The sequence below is a fragment of the Sceloporus occidentalis genome, unplaced genomic scaffold (genome assembly GCF_023333645.1).
Source record: "Sceloporus occidentalis isolate IW3139 unplaced genomic scaffold, rSceOcc1.0.p SCAF_6, whole genome shotgun sequence".
NCBI classification, from domain to species: domain Eukaryota; kingdom Metazoa; phylum Chordata; class Lepidosauria; order Squamata; family Phrynosomatidae; genus Sceloporus; species Sceloporus occidentalis.
The window spans coordinates 100,538,982-100,559,922 of record NW_028316986.1 but is presented as its reverse complement, the minus strand read 5'-3'; the positions used below and the strand labels follow the sequence as shown (position 1 = coordinate 100,559,922).

At 42.4% G+C, this 20,941-nt stretch overlaps 1 protein-coding gene across 2 annotated transcripts in view; it reads left to right on the top strand.

The window, feature by feature from the left end:
- The first annotated feature begins 2,899 nt into the window (after positions 1–2,899).
- Positions 2,900–20,941, top strand: part of NUS1 (NUS1 dehydrodolichyl diphosphate synthase subunit) — a 34,048-nt gene continuing 16,006 nt past the window's right edge. The window contains exons 1-3 of one of the 2 annotated variants that reach the window (XM_089530506.1): positions 2,900–3,508; positions 19,095–19,217; positions 19,674–19,826. In XM_089530506.1, the coding sequence (XP_089386632.1) occupies positions 3,112–3,508; positions 19,095–19,217; positions 19,674–19,826 (673 nt within the window). In that variant the 5' untranslated portion in view covers positions 2,900–3,111. The remainder of the gene's footprint in view (positions 3,509–19,094; positions 19,218–19,673; positions 19,827–20,941) is intronic. The other variant, XM_089530507.1, reaches the window with a different exon arrangement.

The following is a 20,941-nucleotide window of genomic DNA, read 5'->3' as shown; positions in this document are numbered from 1 at the left end:
CCTCTCTCAGGATAGCAATGCTCATCAAGATTGAGATGTGGCAGTTCTGCTGGCAAACCACAGAACTGTGACCCTCTCTCAAGATAACAATGCTTTATCCATAATTAGATAGATAAGCCCATGTTGATTTGGCTGGCTTAGCTGGTCTCCATATCCTGCTTCCTTGCCTCAAGAGCACGCACCAAGCATGCACTGATCACGCACCTGTCATGCCAGTCAGATGACCTAGGAGCAAGGCTATCATCAATGATTGTAAGGAAAACAATGGATGGAAGTAAGCAAGATGACAATAAAAGGCTGGGAAGACGGAAGTAAGCAAGATGACAAGACATGGCTGGGAAGAAGTCTTGTGCACCCCCATTCCTGTCTCTGCGTCTCTTTGCCGCGACAGCTGGTGACCCCGACGTGATCCAGAAAAGGCCCGACGTGATCCAGAAAAGACCCGACGTGATACGGAGAAGGTGGCTACGGCCCAGCTCACTCGACTGGAACAGTCTGCGCGCACATCCTCTACAGGATCCCGTGAGTATGGGAGGAACGTTGTCCACCGAGCAAAGGTCTCACGTTAGGGAGCTATATGAGATAGTTAAGCGGCTGTCAGGGGATAGGCAAATCACCCAAAGAGACATAGAAAATCTGATAGCAGAGATTTCATGCCAGTGTCCCTGGTACCCAGAGAAGTGAAGACTGCAGAGGAATGGGAGAAGATAGGCAATCATTTAAAGGCTGAACCTCGTGCTGCGGCACCCCACCTGATTGCCTGGCAGGTAGTAAACACGGCCGTGGGGCGGCTAAGCCAATCCAAGACCCCCAAATCCTGCCTTCAACCCTCCGCTCCTCCAGCCTCGTTAGTTCATCCTCCAGGAGATCCACCAGGTTATTCAATGCCGGTGGTTGCACCACCCTTGCTGCCTGTAAGGCTCCGGCTGGGAGCGGCAGAGGCAAGAATAGCCGAGGCAAAAGCGGCATTAGATAGAGAACCCCCTTCCTCATATGTGGCTCCTGTAATTCATCCTCCCAAGGAGCCAGAGATAGATAAAGATCCCTCAGCTACATTGCCTAACAACAACCTACAACACCCTTCAGGGGCAGCTATGTCTCCATTTCAAAAAATGGTTCAGCAGTGTAGAAGCTCTGACCCAACTGATTTAGATGATCTAGAATTGTTGACTGCATATCCCATCTCTCAGACACAGGATCACAATAGTGGAGCAGTTTATGAAAAGAGTCCACTGCCATATGCAGCAATGAAAGAACTACAGCAAGCTATTAAGGATACAGGAGTAGAAAGTAATGATGTTAAGGGTATGTTAGAAGGTAGCAATAGTAAAGGACAATACACTGCAGAACAACTGGCGGGAGTAAATAACTTTGACACAATTCAGCAACAGACAGTGCTACCTTGAGAGGTCCTAGCAATATCTTCTGATTGTGCATTCTTGGCCTTTCAGAAAATATCACCCTCTGGTCAGCCAAAAAAAGGTTTTGCTACCATAAGACAAGGGCCTGTTGTCTGTGGGTACTGTGACTTTGTTAATCGGTTGCAAGCAGCCTTAGCGCAGCAGGTTGCTAATCCTGACGTGGCCAGAGATTTGTTGATCAAGTTGGCAAAAGATAACAAAGACTGTCAGAAAGCTTTACAACCATTGATGGCATCTAGAAATTTTGCATTGGCAGATATGCCTAGAGCTTGCCAGGACATAGGCACTCAATCACATAAAACGAATCTCTTGGCAGCTGCCATATCATTGGGTAATGAAAAGGAAGTGAAATGTTTTAATTCTGGACTAATAGGACTGGTTTCGCCCAAATCATCTCTTTCAAAAAGAGGAATTCTTGTTATACCTAGTGCTATAGGTAGCGATTATGCAGGAACAATTCAAATGCAGGTTTGGGTTAATCTGCCACAATTTTTGTCCTTAGATATGCCAGTGGCACAATTAGTTTTGTTACCATCTGCAGCCCCAAACCCAGCAGATATGGAACCTGGTGGTGTCAATGTACAGTGGATAAAACAGCCATATATTTGTGATTGCAGGTTTAAGTTTCACAGGACTTTTACACACAGGAGTGGACGTGACTGTGATGCGAACACAGAAGTGGCCAATAAATTGGGAGGCTGACTCTGTGCTTGGAAAGGCTATGTTCTATGTCTCATTCTTTTAATGGTCAGTTCGGTCTGCCCTTTTTCTCCTTGATGTGTTTGATTTGCCCAGGCTTGGCTGGAGAATTGCAACAGCTAGAGGCCAGAATGGGTGTTGTAGATCCTATTAATTGTTGCTTGTATCTGTTAATTTCCTTGTTTGTTTGGCTGATTGTGAATTGCAAATCTAAAGACAGCTCCCTTCTTTTAGTCCAAAGGTCTTTGCCACGACATAACCCTGGTTAGCTTCCAAGATCAGAGGGGCTCTGGTGCCTTTAGGGTATTTAATTAATCAATCAATTATATTTATTTGGATCCTAACCTTTTCCCAGAACGGACTCAGAGCAGCTTTGCAACATTAAAAAAACAACACAGTACAGTTACAAACATATAGAAAAGGTACATTAAAAGGGATTGAATTATTACCATATTGAAACAGATAAGTTATTAAAAGGCTGAAACACGTTTTAAAAAGTACAATTAAAAACACATAGAAAAAAGTAACATTAAAAAGGGACTGAATTATTACTATATTGAAACAGATTAAGTTATTAAAAGAATAAACGCTAGGTGTCGCTGTGGCCGAGGGAAGCACGTGGGCTGCGGAAGGGCGCTACAGAGACACTCCCGTCTGCGACGCCGGAGACGCCCTTTCCTTCAGGGGAAGGAGGGAGGGAGGGGGAGGAGGGAGTGACGTAGGAGGAGGCGGAGTCGGCCACGTCACTCGCTCCAACCAACCCGGAAGTGACCCTGGGCGGCAGCCAATGGGCGCCGCGCGCGTGGGGCCGAGGGCAAAGGTCAGGGCAGGGGATGGCGATGGCGGCGCTCTTCATCACGGGGGACGGGCGGGACGATAAAAGCGCCTCCTTGAGGGCCGCCGAGGCGAGATGGTGAGCGGAGTCCGGCGCTGCGGCTGAGAGCCTCCCTCCTTCCCTCCTCGGAACCCGGCTCCCGTCGCGCCTTCCCCGATGAGCTCGGCGTACGCGCTGCTGTGGCGGCTGCTCCACCTCCTCCTCGCCCTCCAGCGCGCCCTCCTCTCCTGGGCCCGCGGCGCCTGGCAGCTCGGCGGCAGTTGGAGGTGGCGCGCGCGGGCCCCGTTGCCCCTGGCAACGACGGCGCTAGCGTCAGGCGCGGGCCCCTTCGCCTTCCACAAGCCCTGCGCGGCCGGGAGGAGGGTGGCCCCGGGAGGAGCAGCGGGGTCCCCTCCTGGGCGCTGGCGGAGGGACGCCAAGGCTCTGCAGAAGCTGCCGGGCCACGTGGGGCTGGTGGTGGCCGAGGAGGAGCAGAGCTACGCGGACGTGGCCAGCCTGGTGGTGTGGTGCATGGCGGTGGGCATCTCCTACGTCAGCGTCTACGACCACCAAGGTCAGTCCCCCCTTCCTCAGCCCTCCTCCTTGGGCTGGATGCCTCTGCGGATCTATGAAGCCCACTGAGAGACCCCTCAGCCTCCTCAGGGGAAGGCCATGGCAGACCTCCTCTGGACAACTCTTGCAGAGAACGCCCCAGGATAGGTTTGCCTTAGGGCCGCCATAAGTCAGGAATGCCTCGAAGGCACACACAACACACACACACACAAGGACGTCTTGGCAGCTTTCTTCAGGGAGGGTTTGCCATCACACCCCTGGGAGAGTGTCGCTCACCCAAAGGGGCTTTGTGGTGTAGGGGTTTGAGTGTTGGGGTACAAAGACCAGGGTTCGATTCCCAGTTCAGCCGTGAAACCCACTGGGTGACCTTGGGCAAGTGGCACGCTCTCAGCCTCCTCAGTGGAAGGCAATGGCAAACTGCCTCTGGACAGCTCTGGCAGAGAAAACCCCATGACAGGTTCACCATAAGTGAGGAAGAACTTGAAGGCTCACAAGACCATTGTGGGGTTCTCTTGTCAGATTCCTTCAGGGAGGGTTTGCTGTTGCGCTCCTCTTGAGGCTGGGAGAGTGAGTCACCCAAAGGGGCTTCATAGTGCTTTGAATGTTGGGCTACAGAGACCAGGGTTCAGTTCCCAGCTCAGCCATGAAACCCACCGGATGGCCTTGGGCAAGTCACACTCTCTCAGCCTCAGAGGAGGGGAATGGGAAACCCCTTCTGAAGAAGCTTGCCAAGAAACCCCACGATGGCCGTGTGTGTGTTCACCTTCAAGTCATTGCTGACTTACGGCAATCTTAGGGCAAACTATCTTGGCAAGATTTGTTCAGAGGAGGTTTGCTGTTGCCTTCCCCTGAGGCTGAGAGCATGTGACTTGCCCAAGGTCACCCATCAGGTTTCATGGTCAAGCTGGGAATCAAACTGTGGTCTCCAGAGTCAACCACTCAAACCACTGTGCGATGCTGGCTCTCCACTAAGTCAGAATCAACTTCAACAAGGCACACAACAACAACATTTAGAGTCCTCAGCTAGAGAGCTCTTGAGCCTCGCTAAACTGCAAACCCCAGAATGCCACAGAAGGCAGTCATAGCAGTCAGTGTGGATTAATAGCACTATAACAGTGTAGTTCAGTATTTGGTCACAGTACGCCATGTTCACTAATCATGTGAGCTTCCTTCACCTCTGTTGCCTGCAGTCTCAGTGGTCTCAAGCCCCATTTGAAGCAGAGCGTCTTGCTTCTTTATTGAACACATCCAGTCTCTTTTGAATTAGGAAACTGAGACAAGTATGACCTGGTGACTGTTTGAGTGGGAAACCTTGCCATAGACAATATTTGTGACTTCTGAGTCCAAAGAGAACTTGTAGCACCTTTGGGACTAACTGAAAGAAAGAAGTTGGGAGCTTGAGCTTTCCTATACTTTAGTCTGCTTCCTCAGATGCATCCAGATGAAATAGACTGAAATCTAGGAAAGCTCATACTAACAGCTTCTTTCTTTCAATTAGTTTCAAAGGTGCTACAAGATCCCCTTGCATACTAATTTTCCATGCTAACACAGCTGTGCCTTTGAATCCTGTCACCTCTGGCTAGGATCAGGAAAGAGGTCTGCCTGGGAGCTTGGGGAGCCCCTCCTAGTAAGTGTTGACCATTCTGGCAAAGTGGACCAATGGTCAGACTTACTGTGAGGCTGTTTCTTACATTCTGAATACACCTTGTTTTTGCACATTATGGCCTCTGAGAAGGCTTACTGAGATGCATTTAAGAGCTGAGAATCTTTTTTTGAGACATCTTGGAGAACAAGTAAAATGCCAGAAGACTGGGGATGAGCAAATATTGCCCCTGTCTTCAAAAGAAAAGAGATCCTGGAATCTACAGGCCACTCAGAGTGACCTCAGTAGCATGAAAAATATGAGAATGTATTAGAGTCGGCCCTTATCCACAGATGTTTTTATCCATGGATTCAAGCATCCACAGATTGAAAACATTTTATATATATATATATAAATTCCAAATAGCAAACACTGATTTTTCATTTTATATAAGGCACACCATTTTGCTATGCCATTATATTTAATGGGACTTGAGCATCCATGGATTTTGTTATCCGTGGGGGGGTCCTGGAACCAAATCCCAGCAGATAACAAGGGCCCACTGTATATATGACTCTCTTTGCAAGTATCTTGATGATAATGCAGTGGTTAGCAAGAGCCAAACTGGGTTTGTCAAGAACAAATCCTTCCTGACCAACTTTACATCTTTTTGTATCATATCATAGTTTTAGTAGATGGTGGGAATACTGTGGGTGCAGTTTTTCTGGATTTCTGCAAAGCAGTTGATAATGTACCCCATGATGTTTTGATTAGCAAACAGATTAGATATGGAATACAGTTGCCCCTCCTTTTTCGCAGGAGATCCATTCTAAACCCCCTTGCAAAAATGGAATTGCCCTTATATTCAGTCTCCATTGGCTTGAATATAGTGCAGGGCGTGGGCGCATATCCCATTCATACCCCCTCCGTTGGTCCCTCATGCAGAAGCAAGGGACACGAGTCTGAATACCGTGAGAATGGAGGGAGGACTGTACATTGAAATACTATTAGATAGATCCATAATTGTTTGGAAAACTGTGGTGAAAGTGTTGTCATTAGCGGTGCTTCAGACTGGAAGGAGGTCTCATGTGGCGTACCACAGGGTTCTGTCCTGGAACCTATGCTCTTCAACGTTTTTATCAACAATTTAGATCATGGGCTGTAGGGAATCCTGGGAGGGGTAGTTAACATATTGGAAGATAGGAACAGAATTCAAAAGGACCTTAGGTTTGTCCACATTGTGGGTAAACATCAAACTCATTCTGAAGCCAGTGCTGGCAGTCCTCATTACATACAGCTACTCCCAAGGAGATACTATGGTTTTTCATCCTTAACCTGAGCTCATTCTGAACTAAACAAAAGTTGAGGAAAGCCCAGTGTTTCCCAGAACCCCCCGATGTGACCTAGTGTTCTTTTTGCATGTGGAATTTGCATGTTCTTGCAGTGTGTACAAAGATGTGGAGTTACATGGGATTCAGCCCAGTGTGTATGGTCGTCATTGTGGTTGGTCTGGAGCCACACCAGGGTATAATGCTCCGAACTAGCCCTGGATTGTGAATGGCCCTTGGTAATAGAGAAAAGTGACCTGAAATTGATAAAATGAAGAGACAAATGCACATTTAGGCCACAAAAAGCAAATGCACAGGTATAGAGGTGGGGGATCGTGATGCTGCAGCAAAAAGGTGAATGCTATCTTATTCTGCATTAATAAAGGATAGTTTCCAAGTCAAGGGAAGTAGTAGTCACCCTGTTTTCTGTCCTGGTCACTCCTCATTTGGAGTACTCTGTTCAATTGTGAGTACCTCATTTTAAGAAGGATAGATAGACAAGTTGAAGCAAGTTCAGAGAAGTGTAGCAAGTATGATAAGATGTGTGGAGAACATATGAGAAGAGCTTGGTGAAGAGAAGATTGGGAAGGTGTCATGATGGCACTCTTTAAATATCTTAAGGTTTGCCACAAAAGGGAGGGAACAGACTTGTTCTCTGCTTCCTCGGAGGGTAGAGTTAGGTCTAATGGTTTGAACTTAACAGGATGGTAGATTTCAGTTGGAACTTTAGAAGGAACTGCTTTACTACAGTGAGAGCAGTTTGCTGGGGATGCTCTAGCTCCATGAGCCAAATGGTGCTGAGTTGGGATACAGATTTATATAGAGTAACTGTTTGTTTAGTTTGAGCTTTGATTTATTTATTTTAAACATAAGGCTGCATAGTTAGTATCATTATGATACATTAGTCTTTGTCTGTCTATTAAACTTGATCCACATTAAGCTTGAAATCTTTTGGGGCACCTTTTAAAGTCATGATAAACATTAGTTTGACAAGTGGGTATGTGTAAATATTTTTGTGTTGTAGTGTGAATACAACTGTATTATGTATTGGGGTGATTGAGCTTTTAACAAAAAAGATACTTCTTCCTAGCACCCAATGCCAATTGCCTGATAAGAGGTACATATTAGTTATCCTAGGCAATTATCCAACTGGTCAGAGCTTAACAACTAGTTCCCACAGCATAGGATCATCCTGATAGTTTCAGATGTTGTACCACGTCCCATTCCTGTATTAAGAATTCATTCATGGCAAGCGAATTTACCATGATACAAAGCACACATGCATTCAGAATCCTGAATTCTAGAGTATGAGTAATATACAGTGATCCTTTGCTATCTGCTGGGGTTTGGTTCCAGGATTCCCAGTGGATACCAAAATCCATGGATGTTCAAATCCCATTGAATACAGTGGTGTAATAAAGTAGTGTCCCTTATATAAAATGGCAAAATTAAGGTTTCCTTTTTTGGAATTTATAAATATTTTAAAATATTTTCAAGCCATGGATGGTTGGATCTGTGGATAAGGAATCTGGATATGAAGGGCTGGCTGTAATCAGCTCCCCTCCAACTAGTGTCCCATTGACATTCATTTCAAGTACATAAATGGGTTAAAATAATGTCCAACGGTAAACAGGGTTATGTTTTGAGGACCGAACCTTAGAGGATTGTAGTTAATACTTAGACTACAGTGTGTGATTGCTCAACTCTTCTGCTGGTTTGGGTCTGGTCCCACCCTTCTTTTTTCCTGCCCTGCCTCTTCTCCCCTTCTGTCCTACTTCTCTTTCACAATTCTCTGTGTTATGCAAGCAAAGAAGTAGCTGAGTTGCTTCAGCCTTGGGAAAAGCTCTTGTGTCTGCCAATGTATTTATGCTTTTTACCTCCAGAAGGCATGAAGGGTCAGACAGTCCTTTGTGTACACAGCACAGCAACATTACTTTGAAGTTCTTCTGGTTTCTGTTACAGAAGTTAGTCTAAATGTTTGTTTATTGTTTATTTATGAATATTTAGAGAAAACCTAGATCTGAAGATCTCAACATGATGAACAACCATAATGAAACTTGCAATATACAAAGTAACTCAATGATGTTATTGTTCTTGAAATAGCAATAGCTGCTTCATTTATATACCGCTTCATACTGCCTAAGCGGTTTACAACTGTAAGCTAAACTGATATCATCCAGCCTGGAGGGAGTGAAAGGCCAGACCCAACGCCATCAGGACTGCCCTCAAGAGAAAGAGTCTTCCCTCCATGGCAACTGCGATCTTCCAGCCTCGAGGGAGTGAGGGGGCAGGAAGGGACTAATTTTGAATTTTTACTGTATTCTGTATGTATTTTTATTGCTGTAACCTGCCCAAATTACTTGTGATTGGGTGGGCTATAAATAAATCATTTATTATTATTATTATTACTACTAATTGCCTCCAACAAGCTGGGTACTCATTTTAGCAACCTTGGAAGGATGCAAGGCTGAGTCAACCCTGAGCCCCTGGGTTACCTGGCTGGGATTGAATTCACAACCTTGTGGTTTGTGAGTGAGTGGCTGTAGACAGTAAATTAGACTCTACAAGAAAGGCTTGTGAGCACAGGTAAATTGTTAACATCTAAGAACATAATGGTTTGAAAACAGAGCTGCCCTTCTGTGAACAGAAAGGATCCTTCAGTTGGTTGAGGGAAGTAGGATCAAACAGATCTTTGGTGGAGAAAAGAGAGTCATGATTTTTTTGCAATTCTTTATTTGCCTTGCATTTATCAGCAATACATCACACACCAATCTGGCCCCTGCATTGTGCAGGGAAGGAGGAATAACTGACAAAAATTGCCTCCCTGTTTTCCTCTTTCTGCAGTTGCTAGAGGCCTGCTATGCCTAGCTCTGCTTTGAACTTTATGTAGCTGGAAGTATTTGAAAGTTGAACAAATGATATTTGATCATTTATTTGGGGGGAAAAGGCATTGCCTCTCCCTTTCAATGACATATTGTGCATGCCTACTATGCTATAAGTCCCATAGTGTTCAATGTACATACTTAGGAGTAAATGCCATTGAACTAGTGGGACTTCTGAGAAGAGACATACAGTGGGCCCTTTGTATACGTGGGAGATCCATTCCGCCCACCCCCATGCGAAAACCTGCGGGACCTCAAGTCTCGTTGTTTTCAATAGCAGCATGCTCCTGCGTGAGGCTTTGCACGTGCGCCACAGGCGCGCATGTTATTTTGTCCCCCTGGTGAAGTCTGCATATGGCAAGCCCACATTTGGAGCGGGAGGACTGTACAGTATTATGTTTGGGCTGTAGGTCTCATATTGCATGTCTATATGAAATCAGATAAATCAGTAAAGGACAGCCTTTACTCCATTCTCCTAGCTTGCAGCTGGAAGCAGGTGGCAGGGAAGTTGAGCAAACCCATACAGTTCCACATAAGCTTGCACAGCGAAAATAGGATCACTAGAGTAAAATCCCATTCTTTTCCAGGTCAAGCTTTATTGCATTATTTACTGTAGGCACACTGCTGCAACCCATCTCTAAAAGTCTGTCTTTCTCCTGTGTTCTTTCTCCATTCTCCCAATGCCAGTGTTGCAAAACAAAAACAAAATCTTCCAGTTACGCAGAAGACAAGGAAAGAGGGAGTTGGTCTGGGCTCTCATAAAAAAGACTTTCTTAAAATATTTTATTAATTAAAATATTTATACACTGCCCTATATTAAGAGATCTCCGGGTGGTTTTCTTTCTCAGAGGCTTTGTTAAATAAGGTATGCCTGTTCATCATCTTCTATAGCAGAGTGTGGTTGACTTAAATCAAGGTAAAGTAAATCAGTAAAAACATGATTATGTTTTATTTACAGTGCTTGCTTGCTGTGTTACATTAAAAGGTTCTTAGGATGAATCAAGCAATAGTTAACTTTCGTTAATAAATGGCTAACTTTGATCACCTTTCCCATTTTCACTGCTGTACTCCATATAATTACTGCACAGCAATTCAAATCAAGCCACCAAACGGGAGCTTAGGAATGCATTTTGGTCTTGGGGTGAATTCCAGTTTGGTTGGAAAAGGTTTCAGAGGCTGTAATGTAATAATGGATATAGGGTGGGAGCAGATGCACTTGTTACCAATTTGGAAATATCTCCAAGGACAGCTAAATTCATTGCATACATAATCTAATTTGGCTCCATTTCATTTTGGAGCAGTTTACTTTTATGCATGTCTGTTCAGAAGGCATTTAAATTTTAAATACTTTAGTCGGCATCCTGCTAGGCAGGCAGATAGATGATGTTCACATTTAGAATTGTGATACCACCACCATTATTGCCAGTACTTCTAGAACCCACCTTAAAAGCCAGGCGGCCATACTGAGCAACAGAGTTCTTCAGTTCTGGAAATTGAGGCTCTGAAGGAGACAGCATGTACCTATGGCATCATAGCCATGTTTCTCATGTAGGATCTCAGCATATCATTTTTAAAAGAGCTGGGTATTTAAGAGTTGAATGCTTTAAATCCTGTCTTCATCTCTGCAAAGCTGCTTTCCTTCAGCACAGAGCAGGTAAATCCCAGCTCTTATTTGTAGTCAGTGATTAGAGGTAAGCTTCAAGGAGAAAGGAAAAGCATTGTAGTGTTTAATTCTTGCACTGTAACCTGTCCTTGTAGCTTTTTGAATGTGTATGCAATTTGCATTCTTTTTTTATTTTGACAGTGAATGTCTTTAAAATATTTCCACACAGGGATAGTCAATATCCATGACAGTTTGTAAAGTTAAGTACAGTACAGAAATAGAAACTTGCAGCTTGGACAATTCTTTATTTTCTCATTTCAAGTAGTGCTCTTTTGTACTTCACTCTGTTCTACTTTATGTTGAGCCCCACCCTCTCAAAATCAAGGTAGCAAACATAATGTTATGCTCACAATAAGTAAGCTTTTATAATTATTTGGGCAGATTAAAACAATACATTTTTATCAGGTAAAAATATTGTTTATTAAATATTCATATTTGAGAAATTATTTTATCAATATTTTATATAGGGATGTATTCAGTAACTAGCTGAGTGGAGATTAACTATAGTGCTACCATATTTCTATCAAAATATATTAATATTTTTTAGAATTTATATATTTTAAAAATATTTTCAGAACGAGAATGCTTGAATCTGTGGATAAAAAGTCCATGGATATGAAGGGCTGACTATTTACATTTTTTTCATTGACTTTTATACATCTCAGTGGAGAACAGATTAACAGAACTACTGAATGCTAATCAACATCCATACTTCAAGCGGTTGGTTGAATCAAATATTTCACTATTATTATCTCCCAAAATTGCCCCTCTGAAAACATTCATAAATCCAGGTGGCTGCCTCCTTAAGTCTGATCCTCTGCTTATCCACAAGTCATAGAAAAATCCAGAACTTTGGCCCCAAAAGGTGACCTTGATTTATACACGAGGTCGTATTATAGTTGAGTATATATGGTAATTTCACTTTATTTACTCATATGAGCATAATGTTTAAACTCATATGACTTCTCAATCTTAAATTAACATGCTGATGTTTGTCATTTTAATGTGAATCACTGGAAAAATATGAAAAAGGGAAGCTTTTTTCACATTGTGGAGTACATTTAAAACTATAGATAAGCACATCAGTTTCTGTGTACAATGCATGTGAGTTATATTCAAAAAGAATTACATTGTTAAAACTTCCAGTCTTACAAAAAACATAAACATCAATATTATATTTTCATATTTTCTGTTTATAGCTAATCCCTTGCATGCTTAGGAAGCAGGATTGGCTGTCTCTGGCATGTTCACGGTAGACTTGTGATTGTGACATACATAATATAGGAATGTACTTTTGAAGAAGACTAGGCAGATTTTTTTTTTTAAACGAAGCTCTGTCCATAGATAAAAAGCAAGAATCTCGGATTTTTTTCTGAGATTTTTTATGGTTGTTTCATTTGGAACAAAAAAGCTAGGCCTGAAGCTAGTTGTTGGACCTAAATACCCTAAAGTTTACCAGATGACCTGTTTGACCTTGGAAGCTAAACAGGGTCAACCCTGGTTAGTATTTGAATGGGAGACCAACGACAACTACCAGGTGCTGCAGGCTACATGTCAAAGGAAGGAACTGGCAAAACTACCTCTGATTATTCCTTGCCTAAGAAAAACCCTATGAAATTCATGGGGTCACCATAATTTGACAGCTACCTTGAAAGTGCATGTGCAGATACCCTCACATGAACACACACAATTAGTTATTTCCAACTAAAATGAAGCCATTCATTCCAAAAAATATTATTTATTTATTGGATTTATACCTTGCCTTTCTCCTAAAATGAAACCAAGCACCATTAATTCAGTGTCCACACTCTGGTTGAGACTGACATTGGATTTACGCTCAAATCATAAAAGCCTGAATCTCATTTTGATTCAGTTCAGTGTTATCTGTGCTAATTCCTTGATCTGAGAATATCAGTCAGGCTATAAAAAGGCTATTCATCATTTGGAAATACAAACAAATTGAGGAACCATTGAGCTGAATTTTGGTGATAGACAGCAGTGCAATTTTTTAAAGTTCTGGGCAGAGGGTTCTGGAGAAGCCACAAAAAGGGGGTTAATTTCTGTCCACATTTTGACCACTTGTGCATGAAGTAAGACAAGAAACAGCAAAAACTGCTTTTTAAAAAAACTGAACAGGGTAATAAATCTGACAGAATTCTTGTTTAGAAGCTACAGACAAACGTATCACACGTATAGTGTTTAGAGAGCTGGGGCAAGAATTTTGTAGTACTAATAGTTAGCCCATGGGCATGCCAAACTAGATAACCTGAACTTGTTTTTGCCTGATTTGAAACCATCTTTAGTGCAATGACTACAATTGATGTGCATCCTTAGTGTAATGACTTCAGAGGAATGTTATGGTATTTCTATTTTGCAGGTCAGGTATAGCTGCAATTTAAGAGAGAAGAAATTGAAATGTAAATGTACAGTTCAGCTGAAAGAACTGTTCAGTTCATATCTCTTTGTGCAGAGTCACCTCTGCACCTGCCACTACCAGTTCAGACAAGTATAGTATGTGTAATAGTAGTTGCGGTCTGTGTTCTGAAACAGTGCTTATTTTTATTTGTTTTATTTTAAAACATAGGATTAACATAGCTATCTGTAATATTCAATTATATGTATGTATGGCAGTTCAAACCTGTTTTTTAAGGTGGACAGAATAGCCTGTAATTTATTGTACTATCAAGGTGAAGTGGGAGTAGCTTCAGTAACCAGGAACACTTCAAGTGAAGAAAGCTTAAAGTTCTGACCATTATCAAAATTGGGCTTCTGATTTTTGTTTGGGAATGAAGGCCACAAATTAGGTTCAGTTAAGAGGCTTCAAGACATAAGGAAAGGTGTTGATGATAGGTGACTTTGAGATCTCTCATTCATGGGGTCACCATAAGCTGAAGTTGACTTGATGGCAATTAACAACCAAAAGGATACTATGTTTTTTTCTTGATGTGGAGCTGATGAGTACCAAGGCCTCTCCTGCTCCTTGTTGCTGTTAACTGTCCTCGAGTTGTCCTCGACTCATGGCAACCCAGTGGATGAGACATCTCCAACAACCTCTGACTCCCACTGCTCTGCTTAAATCTTAGATTCATATCTGTGACCTTCCTAATTGAGTAGCCATCTGACATCTCTTTCTACTACCCTCCACCTTTCCTAGTATAGACGGCCCTTCTTATACACCAATTTTTTATACACGGATTCAAGCATTTATGGTTTGAAAATGTTCAAAAAAAGTATAAATTTCAAATACCAAATCTTGATTTTCCATTTTTATAAGGGACACCATTTTGCTATTTCATTATATTTAATGGGGCTTGAGCATACACAGATTTTGTTATACAGTGCGTCCTCGCCTTACGCGGGGGATCCATTCCGGATCCCTCCGCGTAAGGCGAATTCCGCCTATGCTCGAGCCCCATTGGAAACAATGGGGCTCGTGCGCGGCGGTGCGGGTGTGCGCGGGGTGCAACGGGCGCGCACGCCCATTCAATTGAATGGGACGTGCTGCCCCTTCCGCCCCGCGCGTGCTGCGGGCGCACTGTATACGGGGGATCTTGGAACCAAACTCCAGCGTATAACAAGGGTCCACTGTATTATTATCTTTTCTAATGAGTTGTGCCTTCTCATGAGGTAGTCAGAGTACAACAGCCTCAATTTTATCATCTTGGCTTCGATGGGTATTTTAGGCTTGATCTGTTCAATGACTTACTTTTTTTTCCTTGTCCATAGTATTCTTTGTACCCCTTTTCAGCACCACATCTCAAATGGGTTGATCTTCTTTATATCTGCTTTTTTCACTGTCCAGCTCTTACATCGGTATATAGTGATGGGGAATATCATAGCTTGGATAATTCTAACTTTAGTGCTCAATTGTATATCTTTTGTCTTTAGGATCATGTCTAGTTCTTATTGCTTCCATTCCCATTCCTAGTCTTCTTATCTCTTGACTGCAGTCCCTGTTCTGATCAGTGTTTGATCCAAGCTACAAGAAATCTTTCAGCTATTTTGATTTCCTCATTGCCTCCTCCTGCTCCTAGAGGGAAGCTTTTTTTTTTTTTTTTTTTTGCAAAAAACGGCTGTGCACCATTTTGTGTGACCATTTTTGGTGCCATCCTGTGCACCAAATAATACTTTGGCGGGTTACAGACTGCCCATTTGGGGCGGGCTGTACCCGCCCCTTTCCCTGGTGTATCAGGGCCTCAGCTGGTAGAACGGCAGCCGCTGAGGCCCCAATCCGTCGCTTTTCAGGCAGCGTGGAAGCGGCAAAACGCCACTTCCCCGCAGCCTGAAAAGGGGTGTCCTTGGGGCTTGAAGCCCCAAGGACACCCCGCGGCAGTGGGGAGGAGGAGAAAGGGGCCACTTGGCCCCTTTCTCCCTTGCTTCGCTGAGTGCAGGCGTCTGAAGGCTGCGCCCAGCGACGCAAAGCGGCGACGCAAACCAGGAAGGAGCTCCGAAATGGAGCTTCTTCCTGGTCCACACTAAGGGCGCACTAGGCGCCCTGGTGCAGAGCGAGGACATCACGTCCACACTGCCCTGTATAAGGCGGCGCGGCCGTGACGTCCTCATGGCGCCAGCCATCTGGAACGGCCGCCGTCATTTTTTACACGCGGAGCACCGCACTTCCCTAACCCTAGCATGCGCTCCGCACGTACTTTAATGCCGGTGTGTAACCCGCCTTTGAGCATCAAGAAACAATTCTGTGTCATGTCTCTTGTTGTAAGGTCTCTTTAAGGCAGTGCTTCTCAATTATTTTCTGTCATGCCCCCCCTAGGAAGAAGAAAACATTTCGCGCCCCCCGCGCGACTGTAAATAGTATCATTTGTCTATAAAATTGTTATAAGTACACCTCTGCATAACACTGTATCCTGAGCCTCGCGCCCCCTTTTACGGAGCTTCGCGCCCCCCCCGGGGGGCCCGCCCCACTATTTGAGAAGTACTGCTTTAAGGGAACAGACACACACATCCCTGCCAGTATACACACTAGACATACTAAAAACCTTTGGTCTTTCCAAAATTAGCTTTTTGCTTAGAACTTTCTGGTTTGAAAGTACATTATAACATTAGCATTGACTGCTTGGTTTGACCAAGTAACATAAGTTTCTCTGTATCTCCCAAGAAGCCCCTCTAAAGGTCACAGGGTTGGCCCTAAATACTGAAGTCTGTGATGCTAGCATTCACTGTGTTCCAGGGTATTCCTGATTGAGCAGTGGCACCTTATGTAGCACCTTGCTTATTTTTCCTCTGCTGTTTTGCAGCGGTTCCACAATATTACAGCCCCATGCTGTTCAGGAGAAACATTTAGCCCTCTGTAAAAAGAGAATGACAAATGAAAAAAATTCTCGTATGGTTGGCCAACACTTCTGCAGCTTTCTATCCAAATCCAGGCTTGGGTTGTTTGTAATACTGAATAATACTATCAACAGGCCATAATGGAGGGCATAGAACAAAGACTGAATGCTCAACAGTAATTCACTTCAGAAATGCAAACCCAATGTTACATTGCAAATTGTTTTAAAGCCAGAATTTGAAAAGCAGCTAATGGAGTCTTCAAAAATTTATTTTGAAATCCTTGTAGGGTGCAGAAACCATTGAATGAAATGTGTAAAATATTGCATCAAATACATAAAACTCATGAAAATATTCCTGATGAGCCTGTTTTGTACTCATAACTGTTAAGGTTTTATTCACTAGACTGAATTCTAGAGGGTATACCTCTCAGGGCTTCTTTATGCTTCATGCTTCCTACTGAAAAGAGTTGAATTTTTGGAAAAATTGTAATATCTACACATGCAGCCACAAAGTACTTAGTGTATGATCACATGTGCTGTTTGAAACAGCCCATAGTATGTAATCAAGATATGTGATACCTAGCAATACACCTTGAAGATTAGATGCATTTAAAGAAAAGTTATTGCACCAAATCTTACTTGTGTTTGTTCATTATTTTATCATGGTTAGGTGTCCATTGACGCTAAAACCCTGTATAGGTATACTTCTACTAACAAAGCAGATGTGTTCTTGGACATTAGTTCTTTAACAGAAATCTTGGTGCCATAGTCAGAAATAACATGGAAAGATAGGAATAAATTCCAACAACACAAAAAGCCAAGATCAATTCAAAATGTTTCAGCAAGCTTTGTATTCAAAATTAACAATATATAACCTTTTTTGGGGGAGGGAGGGTGGGCTGTTCTTCAAACTGATAAAAACAAAGATCCAAAACACACTGCAGTAATAATCCAGTTTAAGACCACTTTAACTGCCCCTAGCTCAGTGCTAGATAATCCTGGGAATTGTAGGCGGGATACACACCGCCATATAGTACGTATTGTATACGTACTAGGGTTAGGAAGGGGCGGTGCTTCTGCACCCCCCTAACCCTAGTACGTATACAATACGTACAAGATGGCGGCGCCCCTTCCACATGGGCGCCGCCATATTTACGTACTGGACGCATAGCGTCCAGACATGTCGCGGCGCCTATGACGTCGCGAATGCGCCAGCGGCACTTCGCAACGTCATCAGTGCGCCGCAAGAAGAAGCTCCGAAATGGAGCTTCTTTTTTGCTCCGCGCGGGAGGCGCGCGGTTTGGCTGCTGCAGCTCCCGCGCAGAGCAAATGGCGCCGGCGGGGAAGCGCCGCAAAGCGGCGGTTTGTATCCCGCCGTAGTTTATTGTGGCACCAGAGCTCTGTAACAGAGAAGGCTAAATTTCTTGCAGAACTACAATCCCTAACTTTGAGCCAAGGCAGTTAAAGCAGTCTCAAACTGGATTATTTCTGCAGTGTGTTTTGGACCAAAGACTTCCTTAAAGCTCAGGTGTTTCTTACAGTTCAGGACCTTGTAGCTCCTTTTGTAATTAAAAAATGGGAAAAAATTAAAAGTGCAATTTAATTCTGAATAAACTGTACTTTGAATATATCAAACATGATAATTTTATGCCAAAAAAAGGTCTATATGGCCCGTTACAAACGGGCGTAAAGTACACGCCGAGCGCGTACTAGGGTTAGGAAGGGGCGTCCTTTATGGAAGCCCCTAACCCTAGTACATGTTTGGCGCATACAAAATGGCGGCGCCCGTTTTACATGGGCGCCGCCATTGGCGTCGCGGACGCCTAGCGTCTGCACGGCGCACGGCAGAACTGATGCCGCGAGTGTGCGACTAGCGACTTGCGGTGCCACTTCCGGGTCGCAAAAAGAAACCGCTTTTTGCGGCTTCTTTTTGCTGCGTCCAGGAATCGTGCGGTTTGTCCGCTGTGGTTCCTGGACGCAGCAACCTGTGGTGCCGGCAGAGCGCCCATTTTGGGCACTCTGTAACACACCAATATTACTTATTTTATGTTCCTGAAATAACAGAATGATTTCCATATGTCTCAACCTTGTACTGTATGACTGATGAAATAAAGTGATATTTGTAAAAATTAATTTTGTTATCTGTGTTTCATATGACACTTGTGAAATGTTTGTAGTAGTGTTTCATGAAGGAACTAGAATTAGCCCAGGAATTGATATTTATTATTGTTAAAGGTTGTGTGTAGCTTACCTCAAATAATGGTATACAATATTGTATATTACACAATAACATACAAGAGAAACCAGGATAAAACCTGCAGAATTTCAGAAAGCTTTACTGTGTTTTTTCATGATAGATGAGTGGACAGTCCATGTTATAGCCATTGTTCCTCATCCATAGTACCTGTATGTTTTGAATCTGAAAGGACAGAAAAGAAACCAAAGCAAGCATGTGTTAGCCATAGTTTACCTGTTGTATGTTCAAGAACATATATGGGTATGTGATTTTAGAGTTGGTATTCAGTCCAATGCTACTGAATTCTCTTGAGTTGTTTAGGCTTTCCTAAGAGTTGATTTCATGACAAATGAAAAACCATTTGTTATACAACTGCCTCTGATCATCTTTGCTTCTATGTCTTGCTGTTTCTCCAAGGAGAAATAAAAGCCAGATTACCTTAGGTTTGTTTTTGTTTTCTTTTGAACAAAAGGAATTGTATCCATTGGCCTGCATTGAATTCGTTGCCAACTATTTTCTTAGTTTAGAGGAATATAAAAATATAATACCATAGACTTCCTGAAACAGTGTTAAGTTAACCAGTACATGTTTCTGTCTTTTTCTTCTGAAAGGTATTTTCAAAAGAAATAATTCAAGGCTGATGGATGAAATCCTAAAACAGCAGCAGGAATTGTTAAACTTTGACTGTTCCAAATATACAGTGAAATTTGCAAATCAAGACAAAACAGATCAAGGTAAAAAAAGTGTTTTTTTATTATTTTTCCATTATTATTGGAGCAGTAAACTACCTTGGCACCAGGATCTGATCCATAAATATTAATTTTTCTCACTACCCTGCCCCGTGAATTTCGCATGAGTGCACAAAGAATTCCATGGACATCTTATTACAGATTACTGGAATGCAGGCTGATTTTTATATTTACTTAAATTCATGGGGTTCTTCTTTAAACTTTGATATTAAACTTAATATTTTCATAAATATGTCTAGAGATTCTCAGCAAAACATTTTTTTAAAATAAAACTTAATTTTCTGGACAACATTTATATGGGGAAATTGTCAATTGTATGAGATGGGAATGGTGGATGGTGTGTCTCTACCCTCTTTAGATCATGAGAAAATATCTTATTTCAGTACAGTATTTTGTTTTCTTCCTATGGTTTAATTTATTTGCTCTTTTTTATCATTTCAGTTTTAAATTGCCAATCTACATTGAACGTACTGTCTTCAGAGGATGGGAAAATGGACATAGTAAGAGCAGCTCAGAAATTTTGCCACTTAGTAGCACAAAAGCAAAAAAAATGCACAGATATGGATATGAATGTCTTGGAAAACTTATTAAGTAGTAAGTATGACCATGCAAGGTGTTCACAACTAGTGAAGAGCAGATAAGTGTGTGAAATGTCTGATACAATGACAGTAAGAATTCAAGACTAAATTGAACACAGTTTAAACATTTGTAGATCTGGGTTCCATACTCATAATCTTTACCAAAAAATTAAGAATTTACACAGTACAACAGTGAATTGTCCCTTGTTCACTCTCCTGCACCACAGAAGGGATTCCGTGATTCAGAGTATAATCGGACAATATTATCAAGAACACTGTCCACAAAATCTCATCATGATAGCTTCCAGAATATCATGTGATTCAATGATGGGCCATGTCTAGAATGTAGATGTGTCGTATATGTAATAAATGGATGCCATGTAGTCTTGAAAATGTCCCAACTATTTTACATCTGACAACATGATGATTTGTGTGTCAGTTCCTTTAGCTGAAATTTTTGCGTCAGTTTCTCTAACAATATGAGTGTCAAAACTCTGTCCAACCAAATATTAATGGATGAACCTTGTAGGTTCTTCCATGTCCCTGCTGTCTCCATCCTTCCTGATATAGCAAGGCATATATAGGATCTTTACATAGGGAATTTTCTTTTCATAATAATAATAATAATAATAATAATGTTTATTTATATACCGCTTTTCCAAATTAGATCAAAGCGGTGTACAACAGCAAGTACAATACAAAGTCAAAATAAAACATAACAGGCCTCTCTCCCCCTCAAGATGGTGGTCGGAAGGAGGGCTCTTAGTCTTTCATGCCAGGCCTCTCTCCCCCTCAAGATGGTGGCTGAAGGGAGGGCTTTACTTCTTCAGGCAGGCAGTTGGAGCTAGCCTGCCTCTCTCCCCCTCAAGATGGTCATCAATAGATTATCATTATTATTACTATTATCATCAATAGATCAAATCAACAAAGTAATTTGAAAGCATATACTGTATTTGATTAGTTATTTTGTTAACCCAGTCAATAACTTCTAGTCAGAATAGAATTATTTTAATAATAATTTAATAATTTGTTTTATTTATATACTGCTATTCCAAAGATCATAGCGGTGAACAGCAAGTAAGCTAATTAGCAAGTAAGCTAATTTGCCGCTAACAGTCTGGGTACTCATTT